This window comes from Asterias amurensis, chromosome 12 (genome assembly GCF_032118995.1).
Source record: "Asterias amurensis chromosome 12, ASM3211899v1".
Classification (NCBI taxonomy): Eukaryota; Metazoa; Echinodermata; class Asteroidea; order Forcipulatida; family Asteriidae; genus Asterias; species Asterias amurensis.
The window spans coordinates 8,367,520-8,387,376 of record NC_092659.1 but is presented as its reverse complement, the minus strand read 5'-3'; the positions used below and the strand labels follow the sequence as shown (position 1 = coordinate 8,387,376).

Sequence of the window (19,857 nt, the reverse complement as noted above, 5' to 3'; positions counted from 1 at the left end):
AAGACATTGGACACTATTGGTAGTATTGTCGAAAACCAGTCTTCTCATTTGGTGTATCTCAGCGTATACATAAAATAACCAACCTGTGAAAATTTCAGCTCAATTGGTCTTCGAAGTTGCGAGATTTTGAAAGAAAAAAACACCCTTGTCACATAAAGTTGTGTGCCTTACAGATCTGAGGTCTCGAAATCAAATTTGTGGAATTACTTCTTTTTTGAAAACTATGTCACTTCAGAGGGAGCCGTTTCTCATAATGTTTTATACCATCAACCTCTCCCCATTACTCGTAATCAAGTAAGGTTTTATGCTAATAACAGTTTGGACTTGGAGTAATTAGCAATAGTGTCTATCCTTTAAGAGGGTCGGATTATTAAACTATAAAGATTTGCTGGTATCTGGTAGGCATTCATATTTCTTTTATGATACAGACACGGGGTTGTTCTAAAACCCCCTCGACCCCCACGACCCACGACCCACGACCCCCTCGACCATCGACTTTTGTGCGATCTTTTTTTCTGTACACCGAAATTGCCACAGTTCACAACCTCATGCACACAATTTTGTATGCTGACATGCCTCGCACATCACAACAGCACAGCGTACCAGACATACCATACATACGTAGTATGCACGAAGCAAACGGCGCGTGATTGGCTGCTGAGATCGGGCCTGTGGCAATTGTGATGTACAGATAAAAAAAAACCGCGGCATTTCCACGTGTAACTCTTGGCCGATCCGAGATTATTATCCCAACTGGAAACCTGCGTGTACCGCCCGAATACGATTACGACCAACTCATTACGTGATGATCAGGCAGACCCATTTCTGGCCGATCCCCTTACCGAAACTAAACAGGAAAAAAACATGTTTTTATCCTGCTCGAAACATGTTTTTTAAAAACCTGTTTGAAAGGATGCAATTTGGAACGACGAAAAACATAAAAAAAACAGGTACAAAAACAGTATTAAAACAGAAAGTTATGAACTGTTTGGTAAAAACAGGTCTTTCTATTTTTTAAAAACAGGTTTCCTTATAAATTATAGTCTATGTTATTACACATGTATTGCTGTTTTTAAAAAAACAGGAATTACTGTTTTAAAAAAACAGGAATTACTGTTTTTTAAAAACACATATTGGTCTTTTGTAAAAACAGGCTTTAACTTGTCTTATTTATGCAGAATTGCAGTGTTTTTAATTGTTTTTTAAAAACAGTTCAATTTTGTTGTGGGCCCGCGGTCATTGACTTTGCTAATACCCCGTTCACACAGCCCTGCGACCTTACGAAGACCATGCCGATCACCCGATCTGAAAAAGTTATCAAATCGGGCACTATTATCGCCGTCAAACCCTTACAAAAAAGTTCTATAGAATTCTATAAAAAAAAATTATAGAATTTCTACAGGCAATTCTACATGTATAGAAATGCTTTATAGAAATTCTTTAGAAAAATGGGGCACTTTTCTATACGAATTCTATAGAAATATATAAAGGACTTCTATAGAATTTCTTTAAAACATTCTATACAATGGCCTATAGAAATTCTTTAGGATTTTGTTATTGAATTTTAATTCTATAGAAATTTTTTGAAAAGAATTCTACAGACCATTGTTTTAGAATTCTATAGGACTTTCTATAAACAATTTAATAGAATTCTATAGAAATGTAGTCTCTTTTCTATAACACCTGGAACCAGATTCTTTAGAAAATTTGATTTTTCTACAAACCATTTGATGGAATTCTATAGAAATGTTGTATCGGTTCTATAGAACCTGCAATAGAATTCTATAGAAATTGTGTTGCTTTTCTATACATCTGCAATAGAAATCTCTATAAACCATTTGATAGAATTCTATAGAAATTTTGCATCCTTTTTTTATATAAAAAATGCAATAACATTCTAGGAAATATTATTTCTATAAACCATTTTATAGAATTCTATAGAATTCCATTTGTGACCCCGACAGATTGGTTCTTTATCAAGACTGGAAACATCCCATTGTTCCAACAGTGGAAACTGGGCGTTGTACAAAACTATCTCTTTAAAAAACCACTCCTTACAGAATGTATAAACATGAAACCACAAAGGAGTATGCAAATGAGACTAGTGCTACTTGTGGCTCCAATAAACAACGACCACGGGGTGCAAAGATTAAGATTAAGATTGACTGAAGAAATGAAGAACATTCCCACAGATGCAATGTACATGAACTGTTAACTGAAATAAAATACATGCAGCACCTTTTGTTGCACTACCACAGGACAGGATTAATCTCTTTTTGGATTCTTTGGAATATTTATCTTGGGCAAGCAAGAGGTAGCCCAAACACAATGCTGGTCATGAATATGAAAAATGGCACCATGCTTCATTGCCAGCCTTCCGTTGAATGATAATGATGTTGATTTAGTTGTCTTTATCATCAGAGCAGCACAAAGATCTGAAAATAAAAAATATGTGTAAGAAATAATACTAAGTTTAATTTTATTGAAGCAATCGCACAACATTAGTATTGAGCCAAAAGCTCACACTTCATGATCATGTATCACAATTTATATATAAAATAACTAATGTGTGTGAAAATTTAGGCTCAATCGGTCATCAGAGACGAGAGAAATAACGGGAAAGTCCACCCTTGTTTCCGCACGTTTCGCCGTGTCATGACATGTGTTTAAAATAAATCTGTTATTCTCGATATCGAGAATTGATCACGGAATCATTTCAAAGGAAGTATTTCACCATTACCTTCTGTAAACCCTCTAAGTTATTTGTAAAGCTGTGAACTTTCCTTTATTTGTTGTTCTGTTCATAAAGAAAGTGTCCAACACTCCAACCAATCAATAGCTATTTATTTACTTTTTTCTTGTTGATGGAAAATCCTGGGTTTTAATGTTAGAACTTGTACTTTGCCTACACAAGCAGCAAAGCATAAAAAGAGATACAATTGTGCATTGAACATTTCCCAGCTCTATAATAATAAAAAAAATTAAAAAAATTGTAAAGCCTACATCACGGTCACGAACTTAAGCTTAACCAAAACACTTATGACTTACCAAATAAAAATGATCACCGACCGACATCACGCACAGCGAACGTACCCGGCGGACGACTCTCTTGCTCTTAATTTTCACTGTAAAATTCACATCTAATCAGCTCCACACTGTCAGCCTTTAAAATTCACTGGAAATACCTCCAGAATGTAGAATTATACACAAAAACGTACATCATTACAGAAATTAAAATCCGTTGGCCTCCTCCTGTTCAAACGGTTTGAAACCGACTCTGACTGAGAGAATAGACGGGACTCTAACAATATAGCTGTTAAGTTTACTTGCGCGAAGTCTAGGTGCCTGTCGAGTTAGACAACCAAAGATCCTAGTGCGCCCTCTATTGGCGTAAAATGACCAGTCATTATTTTTCAAAGCTAGACAATCTTGGGAAAAATCTTGCAGAGGGGGGGGGGGGAGGGGGCATGGGGGATGGGAATTATTAAACATGCGTCACAATAATTGTGTTTAAGCTTGCTTGCTGTGCTATGGAGCAGTTGGGATTCTACTTTTGAAAAGTTTTTTTTTTTAAGAAATGTTGATTATCATAATTTATAGAAACTATAAATTCTATGAATTCTTTATAGACTAAGAAACCGATTTCTATATAGACATTTTGAAAATAAATGCAATTATAGAAGTTTAGTTCAATAGAAAACATATTCTATAGATATATATAGAGGAAACTAAATTCTATAGACATCCGTAAAATTTCTGTAGAGAATTAGCAGGGACGCCTTTTTTTTAAATCAAAATTTCTATAAAAATTTAGATCTATAGAAAACTTATTCTATAGAATTCTATAGAGTAAACCGATTTCTATAGAAGACCATAAAAATTCTTAGAGAAGCAGGGACGCCATTTTTTAAATCAAATTTTCTATAGAAATTTAGATCTATAGAAAACTTATTCTATAGAACTCTATAGAGGAAACCGATTTCTATAGAGAATCCTTAAAAGTTCTATAGAGAATCTGGAATGCTATAGAGTTTTATAGAACTCTATAAAGCGTTCTATAGAATTCTATAAAACTTGTTTGTAAGGGAAATCCAGCAATTTTGCAAATTAAAGACCACATCACGACTGTACTGCGAATGTAGTTGGCCACGACCCCACTACGCTTATTTTCAGCATGTTCAAAATAAATTCTAAGTCCCCAAAAACAGAAAAGAAACAGACTAACTCCTTTCGAAAAATTCTAAGTCCCAAAAAACAGTAAAGAAACAGTCCACCACTCTTCAACAAATATTCTAAGTCCCCTAAAACAGTAAAAAAACAGACTACCACCTTTCAAAAAAATTCTAAGTCCCAAAAAACAGTAAAGAAACAGTCCACCACTCTTCAACAAATATTCTAAGTCCCCAAAAACAGTAAAAAAACAGACTACCACCTTTCGAAAAAATTCTAAGTCCCAAAAAACAGTAAAGAAACAGTCACAAAATATTCTAAGTCCCCCAAAACAGTATAGAAACAGTCAACCACCCTCCCCAAAAATTCAGAGTCCATAAAAACAGTGAAAAAACAGGTTTTGATGTTGCAAATTGGTAAAAAACAGTCTCTAACTTTGGCATATTTTCATTGAAACAGGGAAAAAACATATTTTTTTCCTAGTTTTTGGTGGGAAAACAGGAAAAAAACATGTTTCCAGCAGGATTAAAATAGGTTTTTCTATTAGAATTTCGGCAAGGGTCGCTCCCGTCCTGTGTACTATTCCTCCATGGTACTACTAGTTGCTCTAAGCGGAGCTCAAGGTTGTAGACCCGACGGACCAAATGGCCACACGGACGTGTTTGGGGTCCCCAATCGGTGTGCACGTGACGTGCGGAAGCGGAGAGTAAATACTCCCAATTCTGTGTTGCTGATGCAGATAAATATAACTAGTCTAGTCGTGGAAGAAAGTTGCGTCGCGGATCACACACTGTGAATTCTAAATCGGGGACTTAATGCTTACTCGGCCGTAAAGCGAAATTTTATGAATTCGGAATTGGGACATTCTTCGAGCACGGGGCAGACTTCGAGGGGTCGGGGGTCGAAGGGGTCGAAGGGGTCAAGGGGGTTTTAGAACAACCCACAGACACGTGTTTGAGAGCATAAAGTTAGATTCGGGAAAGCTCCTAGGCCAGTTTTTTTTATTTTTATGATTTCTTTTAGGCCAAACAAAATAAATGTTGTGTTTACGCGGTAATCTGAACGACCTCAATTTTTTGCGGCCAAATTGCCGACCTCATATTTTTTTTATTTTTTTTTTTGTGAGTTGGTAAAATTTAAAATGAGAATTTTAGACTCACTTTAAAACTATTTATCACAACTTACAGTGTAAAACGGTCCTGATGTCTGTGTAAAATTCACGCAAAGAAAATAGCACCAAGTTTCACGCATGTAAATGCATAACAGCAGATTTCAAGCCCGCTAGTCGTTGTTCTTTGCGTGCAACAAAAAAATACAAGAAACGTTGAACGCTAGAGGGCGTTTAGGAACAATGCGATAGCAAGAGATTAAACGTCCACTATTGGTATAATTACGCGAACCAGGAACACACGCATGAGACAACGACTTGACATGTCTGCACATGCTCCTCCACGATGCATGCATAATAGTACATGTAACGTACATCATGTACAGCATAGTCGTTGCGCATCGCATGGTGTAAATTCATTCTGTCAACATCGTGTCAAAATGGAGTGCAGTTACGTGGGAATTTTAGCGTCTCTACGAACAACTACACAACATGTAACATTGCTGACTTCCAATAGAGGGGTCAACTTAATTTTTGTTTTCCTTTCAAATTCTTAATGTGTTTCAAATGCATTTTGCACAAATTACTGAGATATAAGACAAAGTTCAGCAATAAGATGAAATAAAAGTCCATCCTGCTGTGGGGAACCCCTCCTTGTTGAAACTTTTCTCACTCCCCTCTCTTCTTCTTCTTCTTCTTCTTCTTCTTCTTCTGTACGTCCCTTGTCCCCTAACAGAAACATCTTTTCAAACATCGTATGAGCTTGAAACTTCACACATAGTTAGATATTCATTGGAGAAGAAACCGTGTGAGTTACGTCATGATGACTAGGCCTGGGCGAATTATTTGAATATCCGGTTAATGGCGAATAGGTTTTCCTATCCGTAATCGCGAATGCCTTTTTTTTCTTTACCGGATATCCGCATAGGGCGCGAAGACCTATTTACAAACTGGATAATTCTGTAATTACAACCGAGTAACCGGATATTCTTTAATATCTGTATATCCGCGGACGTCGGGCGACAACTGATATGAATTGTTTTGTCTGAATCCTTATGAAACTTCTATTAAGACAGCATAAAACAGCATATATTAAGTGTTTAACTATGCTCACCTCCGTGAAGAGTTAAAACAATGACATTTCTGACGTAATTTGTTCAAAGATTACAAAAGTTTTCCTTCACGTAGAGTCATTCACGATCAAAAGAAAAAGCAAATCGCCATCTTTAAATTAGATCCGGTCATTTTATGAATGAACCGAGTGACACTGTCTAAAACTAATATCAATTTTCCGCCCATAAGATCTCATTCACAAACGAACAGCGCCCTCTAGCAGAAAAAAAATAAATTATTATTTTACTCTTTTTAAATAGCGCCCTCTATTGGCAAAAAAACTATTCGAATATCCGGTTAATTTCGGATAGTTGGCCGGCGGTATCCGAATAACAAAATTTCACTATTCGCCCAGCACTAATAATGACGTCATCAATTCTTGAGTTATGAATATTCAAAGTTTATTAATTCAAAAAATCATAACTTTTGATCTACATGAGGGATTCTTACAATCGAAACATCATCGGAATCGTCACTGAAAACTCCGTAAACGCCCCACAGACATGACCCCATTTCGATGTTGTCTTCCGGCTCAAAAAAGAGGTTGAAAATTTCAAAATTCACGTCTAAAGAACAACGTAAATCCCCATTGGTATGTGCATAAACATTGCACGTAGGCATACACATAACGTGTAGTGTATTAGCGGTGCAGCAGAGTCACGCTCCAGTGATCATCCATAGAGCGCGAAAAAGCTCCATGAAGAATAGTCTTCGTTCAAATCGGTTAAAACATACATGCCCCTTACAGTCTTTTCTACAGTCGTCAATATTTCCTAAGTTCATATTTCCTTAACTACATTTATAAGCTATTTTGACAATCTATACATCATATGAAAGGGCTTTACGTACTTTACAGAAATGGATATGTTGGTGAACTTTCGTTGACCTTTTGACCTGTTTAAACCGGAAGTGACTGTGAAATGATTTGAAAGGGCGTTGTTTATTGCCTTTGAGGTTGAAATATACATCCTTTGATGCTTTACTATCACAGCATACAAGTCTGGCAAAGGTCTGGTTTAAAACAAATATTACCGATGACTTCACCAAACATACACTTTTACTAAGAGTAATCATGTTGTTTTGACAGTTTTTGCAATTTGAATCTTACAAATCTTGAGAACAAAGCAAGGTGTAATATTTGTTTTTTAATCCAGGCTTCTACTCCCGGAAACCGAACACCTTGAGTTTGTTCACAAACTCTCAATCTCTAGTTTTTCCTTATTGTTGGTTTTAGGCAGGCATGTGAGACTTCCTCTTTTCAGCTGATTTCCTCTTTTTGGATTTTGAGTTTCCTACAATTTAGTAGGCCTAACATAATTTATAAATAAAAACCTAGCCAGGGATGGCTGATGTGTCGCTCCAACAGCACAGCAGCGATGCAGCAGTCTATTTGCCAGACGACGTACCGTAGTTATGTTAAGTGTCTATATTATAACAATCACTTTACTTTTACAAAATTAAGTTTTTGAATCAAAAGAGAAAAACAAATTAGTTACCTTTATATTTTTAGCTACTCTCATAGTGGTTTTGCCTTTCCCAGAACTTGTAGATGGTACTGCTGGTGTTTTTTTTTTCCCTTTTCTTGGGGTGCTGATCAGGCTTGAGTAACAGTCGGAGTCTGGTTCATCTTCACAGCACTTTATACAAGTTTCATGAACTCGAAACTATCCTTTTTAAAGCAACTTTGAAGGACTCTTCTTCCACAGGACCTAGAATTCAAGGAAAAATATGTATGAAACATTGCAAAATTTAGTAGGCCTAACATAATTATAGCATGTATCGGGCTTACAATCTGACAATAATACAATATGTATGCTACAAAGCATGATAACTTAAGGCCCTACATGCATGCCGCATGTGTGACCTGTACGGTATGGGCCATGGGGCATGCATGATGTATCCTCCTCTTATCAGTTTTCACGGTATTATGCTTTTCTTTGAATTTGGAAAAAAATGATGATGCCATATATATCAACCGATGCCCTAAATTAACTTCATTTGTTTATATTAAGTATGCAAACATAAATCAAAACTTGATGGACATTGAAATTTTCACACCACACACCGATCTTCAATGACTTAAACTGGTCCCATTTGTTTTTAGTTTTTCCTGTTTTCAAGGCAAACGAGAAAGAATGGTTTCCCGGTGAAGCCATACGTGGAAGAAATATTTGCAGTGACTGCAAGTGTTCTGTGAGACTCCTGTGTATGACTCTTTAAAGACTTTAGCCAGCAGTTGTCTTTACTTTATTCACAATATTTATTGTGACATTTTAAAAATTACCATGATAATTTGAAGAAAAAAAAGTGTGAATAAAGCATAAAAATAAAAAGTGATAATTGAATCACCAAGCTGATGTTTAAATTTTAATATTTGTAATAATATTTTATACGAGGGTTAAAAAAAAAAATCTAAAAAATGTTATTATTAGAAAATAATATAAGGCACATGGCTTCAAAGCCTCTGTATTTTTTTTCCAGAATGCTCAGCAGAATGTTCAGTCACATGATTTGATCATCGTGAATTGTGAATTGAAATAGTGTTTGATGAAACTTTTTCGGTGGGCAATTTTATTTTATATGGCCTCAACATTATGGCATATTTTTGTACCTTGTTCGTTGTAGGAATGTAAAAAATGCCTAAATAAAATACCAAACTTTTTGCATTTACAAGTGCAAATAACCAGTGGAGCCTTACGTGTTTCTAATTTTGGTCAAGAGAGAGGAGACTCTTTGCTTGGCAAATAAAACCAATTATTTTTTATCTAGCTAGGGACTGTTTACATCGCGCACAGAGAGGTAAAATATTTGCCACGATTTTAGCGACACCTTGAAAACAGGACCTCCTATTCATTCCTAGTCCTAGTAATTTTTTTTTAGTACGAATGCGATACATGTAATCAAACCAAAAAAGTAATCACTCAGTCAGATCTATAAATTTAGACCAATGGAGCCTTTTCCGTCGTTTCCAACTAAGCAAGAAACTTGGGTAGCCCCTGCCCTCATTTCCTATATGCCCTCCTATTCCTAATAATCGAGAAACTTACCACCGATTTTTCCAATGACAGCCGGGAATACTGATGACGTTGATAGTGATTATCATGGGTTTGGCTGGTTTGGCTTTTGCCGCCACTTTTCCTCTTCCAAATTTCGCCTTCACACAATCTCCGATACGATATTCATAAACCTTCTTCTTTGGTTCATGTATTGCGTCGAAACTTGCCACACTACCTCTGATTGGATTGTCCTCAATCCAAATTAAAATGCATATTTTCGCCATTTTTGACAGAGACACGATCGAAAAATTAATGTCTGGTTTCAATTGGATCAAAGTTGTTAGAACTGGCGCCAGCCTCGTTCTGAAACCGTGGATTATCGCGAGATAAAAACAAATAAATAGAATTGTTCTTTCACGTCTTGATTTTTTATTCGTAAAATTGCTTCAAGATAATTTTTCCGTTTGTCAAAAAGTGTGATGTAGCCTTCAAAATAAAACATAATTGTTCTTGAAAAAAATAAATATATCGTCGATCTCGTTCCAGCGCGAGATCTCGCTGGACTAACCATGGTTTAACCGTGCTCATGCCCACCACCACTGCATGCAGTACTTTTGTTTAGGCGGTCGGGGGGACGAGCGACGGCACCCAATTCCGTGCTTGCATAATGCTTGTATTGATTGGTGCCCGACCGAGGGAACACTACAGTTAAGCGCTTCGTTCGTTTACCACTGACCATGTGCATGTCACGACCACTGATCTCTATATAGGTCAGTGGTCACGACCTTACCAACGAACTATAATAGCGTTGAAATCGTATTGTTGACGTGTCGTGTAGGTTGACACCACACATCCCCCTGTGTTGCATGGTCGTTTCCATGCGTGTTGCCTCATGTTAAATCATGACAACGGTTTTGATATTGTTCTGTCAAAACTGTTTTATTTTTTTCTGTGGCAACAAACAAACGTTGTGTAAAAAAAAAAGGTATGTGGACATTTCTCAATGGGGTTTCAAAGCCCATACTGCCTCCTAATAAGCGATCTATCTGCAAGTGAAAAGAATATGAACAAACTTGTTAACGTTTGAAGTTTTGGTGCGTTTTTGTAGAGTTCTTATTTGTTTCTTCTCGAACTTCGGTTTTGTAAAAAATGTTCCAGTCCAGTAAAAATTATGAGCAACAAGCACTGCGGTCTTGTGGATTTTCCCCCTAAATTTGAGCCCCGTGACCTGCGTTTTTTGTTGTAGGCTTACCTAAAACTCATCCAACCTAGGGCGGGATCCCGACATAAGCTATCCCGATCCACAACAATGCCGATCGGGATCCCAACTTACCCCGCCTTCGGTCGGGACTTTGACAAAAATTCCGTCGCCCCAACTCATCCCACCTTTGTCGGGATCCGACATTAGCTATCCCGATGTATCCCAACAATGCCGGGATTAGGTGATCGGGATCCCACCTTATCCCAACTCGTCCCGCCTTCGGTCGGGATTCTGACAATAATTCCGTCGGGATCCCGACTTATCCCACCTTGGGTCGGGATCCCGACATGAGCTATCCCGATGAATCCCGTCGGGATACATCCATCCCGACGTATCCCAACGTATCCCGGTGGGATATGTCGGGCATCCCGGCGGGATATGTCGGGATCCCGACCACATTTTTTAAGGGGTGGGGTCAGTTTGCAAGTCTTTTCCAGCGCTGTGCAGCAAACACTTTGATCTGTCGTGCTTCGAGAATCTGGAATACACCGCACATTTTGACATGAAGATCACAGTTCTTTTCTTTAACATTACGCAATCCCAACAATTTTTCCAGCTTTAGTGGGGAAGACGAAGAAGGTATCTGAAAGACGTAATGATACTAAAGGAGCATTTGCCTAACTGGAAAAAAATCAGGTATTGTTTCAACTTGGAGGGCATGTTTTTAGCTTGCGCAAAGCGTCACTATCTTGTGTTGGCACCGCGCCTCGATTGACTTCACTAACAGCGCCCCTCTCGGGTCTGGCTTATTTTCAAAAGGTGTAAAGAACATGGAAACTATTTTTTTTAATCCTTAGTTAATTGTTTATTTATATTCCACTCATCAAGACACATATTTTAGTGACAAAAGCTTTATTTTGACAAAATACCACTTCCAGGTGACTTTAATATTTTGTAGGGGGTCTCATTTTCACCACACAACCTATCCCAAAGGTTATAGAAAGGTTCTTATACTTTGTGTTAGAGGCACCACTAACGAAACAATTCTGGTATAAATTTTTGTATTTATACTCGTACTGTTGCTTTCCCATCATTAGTCTTGGTTCCAAGACCAGTGGTGTTGTGCGGTCACACACAATCAACGTTCCGATCTATGCCTGGCAAAAACTTGGTGAGAACCAGAAATCAGAGAAACTGAGCACCCGCTGCGTTCGATCGGAATGTTGGTTGTGTGTGACCGCGCATGACCAATGGTCTTGGAACCAAGACTATCCCATCATCTGCTTATAGTTCTGTTTAAAAAAAGGTTTGTCCACACTCAAGAGTCCCTGCCTGTAAGAATGTACCAGATTAGCCTAACACCATTTGTAAAAGCAAGTCCAATCTATATCTGGACCAAATTTGTTTTGGAGACCCATCCCCTTTGTGGTTTGCCAACATTTTGAAATTGGGGGATATTTCTCACTTTCTGTTGCCACAGCAATGCATAAGTATAGGCATTTCTTGTGAACTTTTGATCTGTAATATTTGTTAGCGCCACTCAAATCCCATTTGGTTTTTGCTTTTTATGTGTTGCTGAGTATCTATATAATCATAAAACGCAGACAATTTAATGGGATCATATTGACGCAAGGATTTCTAGACAACGCAAAATCGTCCGAAATAGGCATTAGTGTAGTTTCATATGACCTTTGACCTTTGTTATATTGGTGGGCCAACATGATCCCAATTATTTTTCAATTGAAATCTGTTTAGGAACACTCAACTTAACCAAATACAAGAAAACATTGATGGGACCTTGTTGGCACAGATACTTACAGTGATGAGAAAAGCGAATGTTGTGCCAATTTAGGCCAAAATGTGTGGAATGGCAATACTTTAGAAAATTTTCAAAAAATCTTTTGACATGCAAGTTGCAGAGATCCCAAGATTCTTTTTTCATTTGTCATTAGATGAAAACTGTTCCAACATCCGATTGCCACAAAACAACTTTTTGTTGTTGGCGCGCAAGGTTATGGAGGTGCGAAAACGCAATATATTGATAAAATTTGAACTTTGACCTCGATTATTTCTCTGCGCCAACGAGATCCCACGCACTTTGCACTTCAATTTGTTTTAGGGATGTAAGCTCTTTCATGTGAACTTGTTTAATTCATGGGATCTTATAGGCGCGTTGAATTATGAGGCGTTGAAAATGGCACAAGCAGCGTTCGACCTTAACGCAGGTCCGTTGGCCAAATGCCAGTAGAAATCGCGGCGGACCAGCTGAAACACCTTGCCAACTGGTCCGGCTGACCAGTCAAATACATATACAGCGGTACTACAGAACTACGACTATTTTTTTTACTATTTTCAGGCTCGAATAAAACGTAAAGGTTTGGATAAGACGTAATAAAAATCACTCGAAGTGCCGCTGAACGCTGGCAAACTTCCGACGATCACGCATACACAGCGCAAAATCCCATCATGCAACGCAAAGGCTTGTAGTCTTTGTATTAGTTCACGTGTGGCAGAAAGTGTAAGACATAATGAACGCTAGAGGGCGTTTCAGAATATTCGATAGCGTGGGAACCCAGGAAAAAATTCCCATTGAAAAAAATCAATGGGATTTAATGGGATCCCATTGAAAATTTGAATGGGATTAATGGGATACAATGGGATTGGGGTGGAATTTGGGACATATTCAACGGGATCCAATGGGATTGACAGGGGATCCCATTGAATCCCATTGAAACAATGGGATCCCATTGAATCCCTTTCAAAATATCAATGGGACTCAATGGGAATTTTTTCCTGGGAATAGACTCCCTCTATTGGTGAAAGTACGCGATAGCTTACAAAACTAGCTTCAATCGCCTTGACAGAAGACCACAAAGCAAAACACATTCTGACAGCAGCAGCATGGTCGTCAACGGAGGAGATTTCCGTGTGGGAATAAGAGCCTAGCGTGTTTACGAAGAACGAGCGAGACGGTGAGGCTTCATTCAACAAAAATTACCAAGTTAGGATACTCTGGATGAGCAAAAAGGAGTATTTAATTGTGTTTAGTAAAGTTCTTCCGTCCTGATTTTGCGTAATTTTGTTGTTATTTTGGGCTTGGTTTTTTGGTGGGCGATCTAGTTTATTGTTCCAATCCATGGTTTTATTGGTCACATATAATGCGCGGTTGTTTGGGTTTTTTGCGGGTTGATTTCAAGAAAGACTTGGGTTCTAGAATGCAATCATGTGTTAAACAAAGGCGCAGTTGTTTTTGCTGCTTTAAAAAAAGCGTTTTTTAAATGAAAATTTTGTTCACAAAACAGACGCCGGCACCGACCATTCCATACACATAATTGAAAAAAATACTGTGAAACTCATATAAAAATGCTTCTTCATGGATGTTGCAACTTTTTTGATGTCCACTTTTTTTTTTTTTTTTTTTCTGGACGAAAGTGGGAAGATTTTGGGAACTTCGGTACGATGTATTATGTTTATGAATACTTATTAAAACTACAATAATAGGCAATGTTTATACATGATAAAATAACTTGAGCGATCGCACGTAACCCTCCCCCACACTGAGTAGATTTGAAGGCAGTACATAAAAAGTTCATGATATTTTAACAGTCGGTTTTAAAGTGTTTTTTGGGTGGTTTTTTTTATAGTAAAAACACTATTTTTTTTTCTTCATAAAAAAGTTCTTCTTACTTAGGAATACTTTTATGTCGAGTGCTTACAATAAACTGTGGACTAAAAAAAAACTACCTAAATAAAGATCATTTTAAATTTTGCTCTAACAAATAATTTGACCTGTTTTTAAATTAATTTTAATAACATTATTGTAATTACATTTTAAAAGAAAAAAAACCTCTCAAATTAATGAGCCCCCTTACGAACACAATAACTTGGTACACATAAATAAAGTATGGCTTCCAGTGCAGCTAAGTTGACGTTGCAATTTATGTTGAATTTTGAAATAGCGACGATCGGATATCGAGCAGTTGGTATACAACAGTATACTATTAGTTAAAAAAAAATAACTTAAAAAGTTGACGGACCAGTCAAAAACCTGGTGGACCAGTGAAAAATCAAGCCAACTGGTCCTGCTGGCCAGTTGAAAAAAAAGTTAAGGGCAACCCCTGACAAGGACACTGTTCGTCAAAGGTTCAGGTGCGCGTAACATGATGCGCCAACGAGATCCCAATTTTTTTTATACTTTTGTTATAAGCCCAACTGGAGGTTTCAAAAAATGTTTTACTTTTGTTGGGATGACCTTGGCATACATTTTTGTGTTTACAGGGAATGTACTATTCGTTTCACGAAGGCTTTTAGGTCGAAACTTTGATAACTGATAACTCCCAAACCAAAAGCGTCAGCAAACTAAAATTTTGGATTTATTCGTTTGGTATGATAATGTATCACTCTAATTTTTTAGAAGAAGATCTGAGAACCCATGAATCACCACTTGGTACATTCTTACAGGCAGGGAATCTTAAAATTTATTAGATGCAATGGCATGGCTTTCAAGGAAGAGTTTTCAGGGTCATGATTATGATATATTTGTGGTTACAACTTCAACTACCAATCAATCAATCAATCAATCAATCAATAAAACATTTATTTCCACATTCACATCACATGGAGGCATCATCCTAAAAGCCGGGGCTTGAGGCGGATGTGCCCGTTACAAGATTACAGAACAAAACAGGAATATAGCACTAAAGAGACGAATAAATAAGTACTAACTGCTACGTTAGATAACTGCACAAAGATTTAACCATGGTTAAACAATGAACATAACTCTGAAGCAGAACATGTATGCGAGGTAAACAAAGGGACAGCAATTAAACAAACAACAAATTAGAAAACATAGACGAGTAAGTAGGTAGGAAGTAAGTAACGGCTAAGCCAACTACTAGTATAAAAAAGCAAATCGATCAATTATGTTGGGAATTTAGTAAAAATGTTTTTAGTCGGTATTTAAACGAGCTAATTGAGGGGCAGTTAGTAATTGGTGGTAGAAGATTGGTGGTACAACACTTCAGGGGGAACCGTTTCTCACAATGTTTTATACCATCAAACTCTCCCCATTACTCGTTACCAAGTAAGGTTTTATGCTAATAATTATTTTGAGTAATTACCAATAGTGTCCACTGCCTTTAATTTTAACTTGACAATTACGTAAATTCAATTTCTTTTTACTTTTTTGAAAAAGCCATAAATGTACATTTCTTCAAGTTGAGTGACAGTCTATTAGACTACCAAAAACCGTTGTATACGTTAGTCGAATAAATTTGCTTTTTTAGGCAATTCTAGTTGTCACATTGCTCCCATAGGGTTGACATCACTTCATAAACATCCAAAGCAAATCCTTGCCATTTTGATTGTAGGATTCTTGGTCTAGTGATAGCAACTTTTAAGTTGCTATACGTTAAAACGTACCATATTGCACGCTACTGTACGTCATTCACTGAACACTTTCAGTTCCCTTTAGCGAGCACTTTTCCGACTTGTTTTATTAAACGGCGCGTACCACATCATGTGATAGTGTCTTTCATAATGCAGCATGACGTGTCCAGCCCTTTAAAAAATATTGCTGGTTTCACACATACTTTTGGAGGATCCTTAAGTAAACACACTGTCCTGGCATCCAACTGTGATAATCCCTCTAATCCCTTTAACAAACAACCTGCTCTGGACTGGCCTGACTGGATGATTTCTGGAACTACTTTTAAAAGCTACATGAAATGGCCATTGGCAATGGCAATAACTGAGCAGTATGTGTAGTTTAAAATTAGTACTTTTTACGTAATTCTGTCATTAATGGGTAAATTAAGCTTATTGTACATTGCTTCTAGATTTTGATCAGGCATTATACATTACATGTACAAAAGTGTTTTGTTTTCTTTTCTTTTTTGGCAAAAGACATTGCAAGCAGTTCAAAGCCCAGTATGGAAGCTATAATTGCAGCTTTCTTTGCAAACTGTGACTACTTTGTACTTACAGTATTTAATATTCAAAGGGAAATGACGCAAAACAACGTTACAAGACCCATGCGCTCTTGGCCAGCTTTTATTAAAAGCATTCTAAGTTTACCAGGGAACGATTTCGTCCAGTATTTCTGCATGGACCGTTACGCAATTTTTTTTTGTATAGCAAAATCAAAATTTTGCATAGCAGTCCATAAATTTTGTATCTAACAGCAAAATTTTAAAAATCGCTTAAACTGCAGACACATAAATTTGCGAAGCGGGCTAAAGTGTTAGGGCAAACATAGTACAGCCTATAGTAACTTTAGTCGTTTTTTTTTGCCTTTTTTTGTGTGTAAAAATTTAGGGCACCAAGGCAATTTTCAAAAATTTCAAAGGGCATCAAGGCAATCATAAAAAAAGAAAGAAAAAGAAAGCATTCATCTAACTGAACAAATTAAACAAAATAAAGGACAAATCTTACAATACACAATGAAATAATATTTTTGTTCATACGGCTACTATTGGTCATGCTGGTTGTGTAGTTTGTCGTAGAGACACTAAAATTCCCACGCAACTGCTCGGTTTTGGGCGATGTTGACAGAAAGATATATATCCATGTGCGCGACGACTATGCTGTACATGATGTATGTATGTACGTTATGTATGGTATACTATTATGCATGCATCGTGGGGGAGCATTTGCAGACACGTCAAGTCGTTTTCTCAAGGCGTGTGTGTTTCTAGTTCGCGTAATTTTACCATTAGAGGGCGTTTAATCTCACGCTATCGCATTGTTCTCAAGCGCCCTCTAGCGTTCAAAGTTTCTTGTATTTTTGTGTCGCACGCAAAGAACAACGACTAGTGGGCTTGAAATCTGCTGTTGTGCGTGAAATCTGGTGCTATTTCTATGCGTGTTTGCTGACGTTCGAGGGCCAGTGCAGCGGTTAAAAAGACAAGTTATTTGTCACTCATAGAACTTCTTCCAGATGTTTTATTTTGTAAAATCAATTGAAAGAACAAGTTTGCCTTTAAAAAAACGTTCGCATGCATGTTTGTCACGGACAGGGCCTAGCAGCACTACTTTATCTATAAACAGTATTAGTGCGCACGCACGGCGCAGCCGGCGGAACGAAAGTCGACACAAACAATAACCGTTCTTTGCTATTCTTTGATGGATTTTTACCATTCAAAAAGGAAAACCAATTAACTTTTTACAATTTTAATCATTTTAAACATTGTAACAATCAATATCTTAGTCTTCAATTGAAATAAATCCACATGGATTCCTTCAGGCAGGATGGCTTTGTCAAACCTTATCGGATTAGTGGTGATAACGATCTTAATCCCCCAACTCCCAGCTGATTTTTCTCACTTTAAAAACCTCCAAAAGTATGCGTCCCGACCCGACCAGATACAAGGTTTGGTCGGGTCGGGTTTTAGAGGGCCGGACACGTAATGAGCAGTTACTGCGAGGCAATATTACATTACTGAGCCCGCGCGTCTGAAAATACGTACCAGTACGGAACAACGGAACACATGAAAACACGTGTTTACTATACAATTCCAAACAAGCTTTAACCAAAAGCACTAGTTGTGATGTCACTTTTAAATATTGTATGCTTTGTTTGTTTTGAAGGTTGTATCCTCAAATCAAATGACAAAGATCAACTCGGATGATAGGGCCTATATATTTTTTCATTCGTACAATAGTAAGAACGTTTTCATCTCTTGACGGATGAAATGTTTAACCCAACTCGGCGGCTCCTCTTTGAAAAGAACATTCCATCTTCCAACTCATGAAATTATTTGCACCATTGCACTAAAAAACATTCAATATTTGTATATTGTTCACCACATGTTGCTGAGGAAACACTATTGCGCCTGCTTGTTATTTAACAATAAATATGACATGTTGAATAAACTTTCTTTGCTTTTCTTCCACAGGTGAGATTCCTACTCCATACTGGATTGATTCAACCAGTCCGAGTTGATGTTTGTTCTAACAGGGGTAGTTTTTCTATGCAAAAACAGGGCTCTAACACCTGGTCAAGTGGACTCATGCCACCTCCAAAACTGTTGTACTGGTACAAATACTGGACAGATCCACTCAACACATCAAAGTCTGAGTCCACTCCGCAGTTCCAGAGGCTCCAGTCAAACCCACATCATGTTCATCATGATATTCTGTTACCAAATCTCCCAACTTCCTACCTTCTTGGATTGGTTTTTCATCTGCAAGACATTTATAACACAGAACAAACAAATGTCCAGACAAAGATAAGAGAAATAGTGCATCTCTTGAATCCGTATGGCGAAAAGAAGCCCCAGCTACTGCAGAAGTACCTCCCACGTAATGATGAATTATTGAAAACTAATGCCTTATTGATATGGATTATTCAGACCATACGAAACGCATCATCAGCCAGCCAGGCGACTGTCTTGTCTGTTCTTGTTGCTCACATAAACAGCGAAAGGAACATTATCAAAGTGATAGAAGATGCTGAACTTAGAAAACTCATGACAAGTCTTTACAAAGCTCATAAGAATGACATGGATGAGGACTCAGAAAACAAGCTGAAATCACTTGTACATAATGCACTAGGACTAACTGGAGAGTCCCACTGGCTTTATCTGGTGTTCTACTGTTATCCACTGTTTGATGAGAGCTACATTCTGCAGCAAAGAAGAAAGATGCATGGCCAGGCACCTTGTTCACACTGCGTTTCAGCCACACTGCTCCCCCGTCTACAACAAGATAGGTTCAATCCAGACACCAAGAAAATCATCGCTGAGATAGAAGAACTTCAGAAAAAAGAAAAATTGAAGCGCCAGCGATTTTCAAAACAAGGATCGGTAAAATATTTGTTTATCTATTTGAAAAGAGAAATGATAATTTGTTATATATTTTAAATTAATTAAGTACAGCCTTTGATGATCATCACCTGTTTGAATGAAATAGAAACATTCAGAAACCAACAGAATTGTCCGACCTACAGTACATTATTGGGAAAATATTTCAAAAAAATTGCTTTATTTATTTCATTTATTTCATGTACCAATTTTGTTGTTGCAAAAAGAGATGCGTCAACAACCAGCATGATAAAAGATAAATATTGTATTGCAGTTTCAACTTTGACTGTGTGTCGAAACACTGAGGTTAAATAGGCTCAAAACCTGAACTTAGAAAAGCGATTCATGTGCTACGTGCAATGTAGATCACTAGTTGCTATTGATCAACCAATACAAATCAAGGATTCAAAATTGCTTGAAAAAAACAGACACCCCATATTAATTATAAATTTTAAGAGTGCGCAATTG

General features: G+C 37.4%; 1 protein-coding gene across 1 annotated transcript in view; it reads left to right on the top strand.

The window, feature by feature from the left end:
* The window catches only part of LOC139944766 (uncharacterized), a 53,443-nt gene that overhangs the window by 10,745 nt on the left and 22,841 nt on the right, over positions 1–19,857 (top strand). Inside the window, exon 3 of the mRNA XM_071941871.1 lies at positions 18,484–19,392. Coding sequence (XP_071797972.1) covers positions 18,484–19,392 — 909 coding nt within the window. The remainder of the gene's footprint in view (positions 1–18,483; positions 19,393–19,857) is intronic.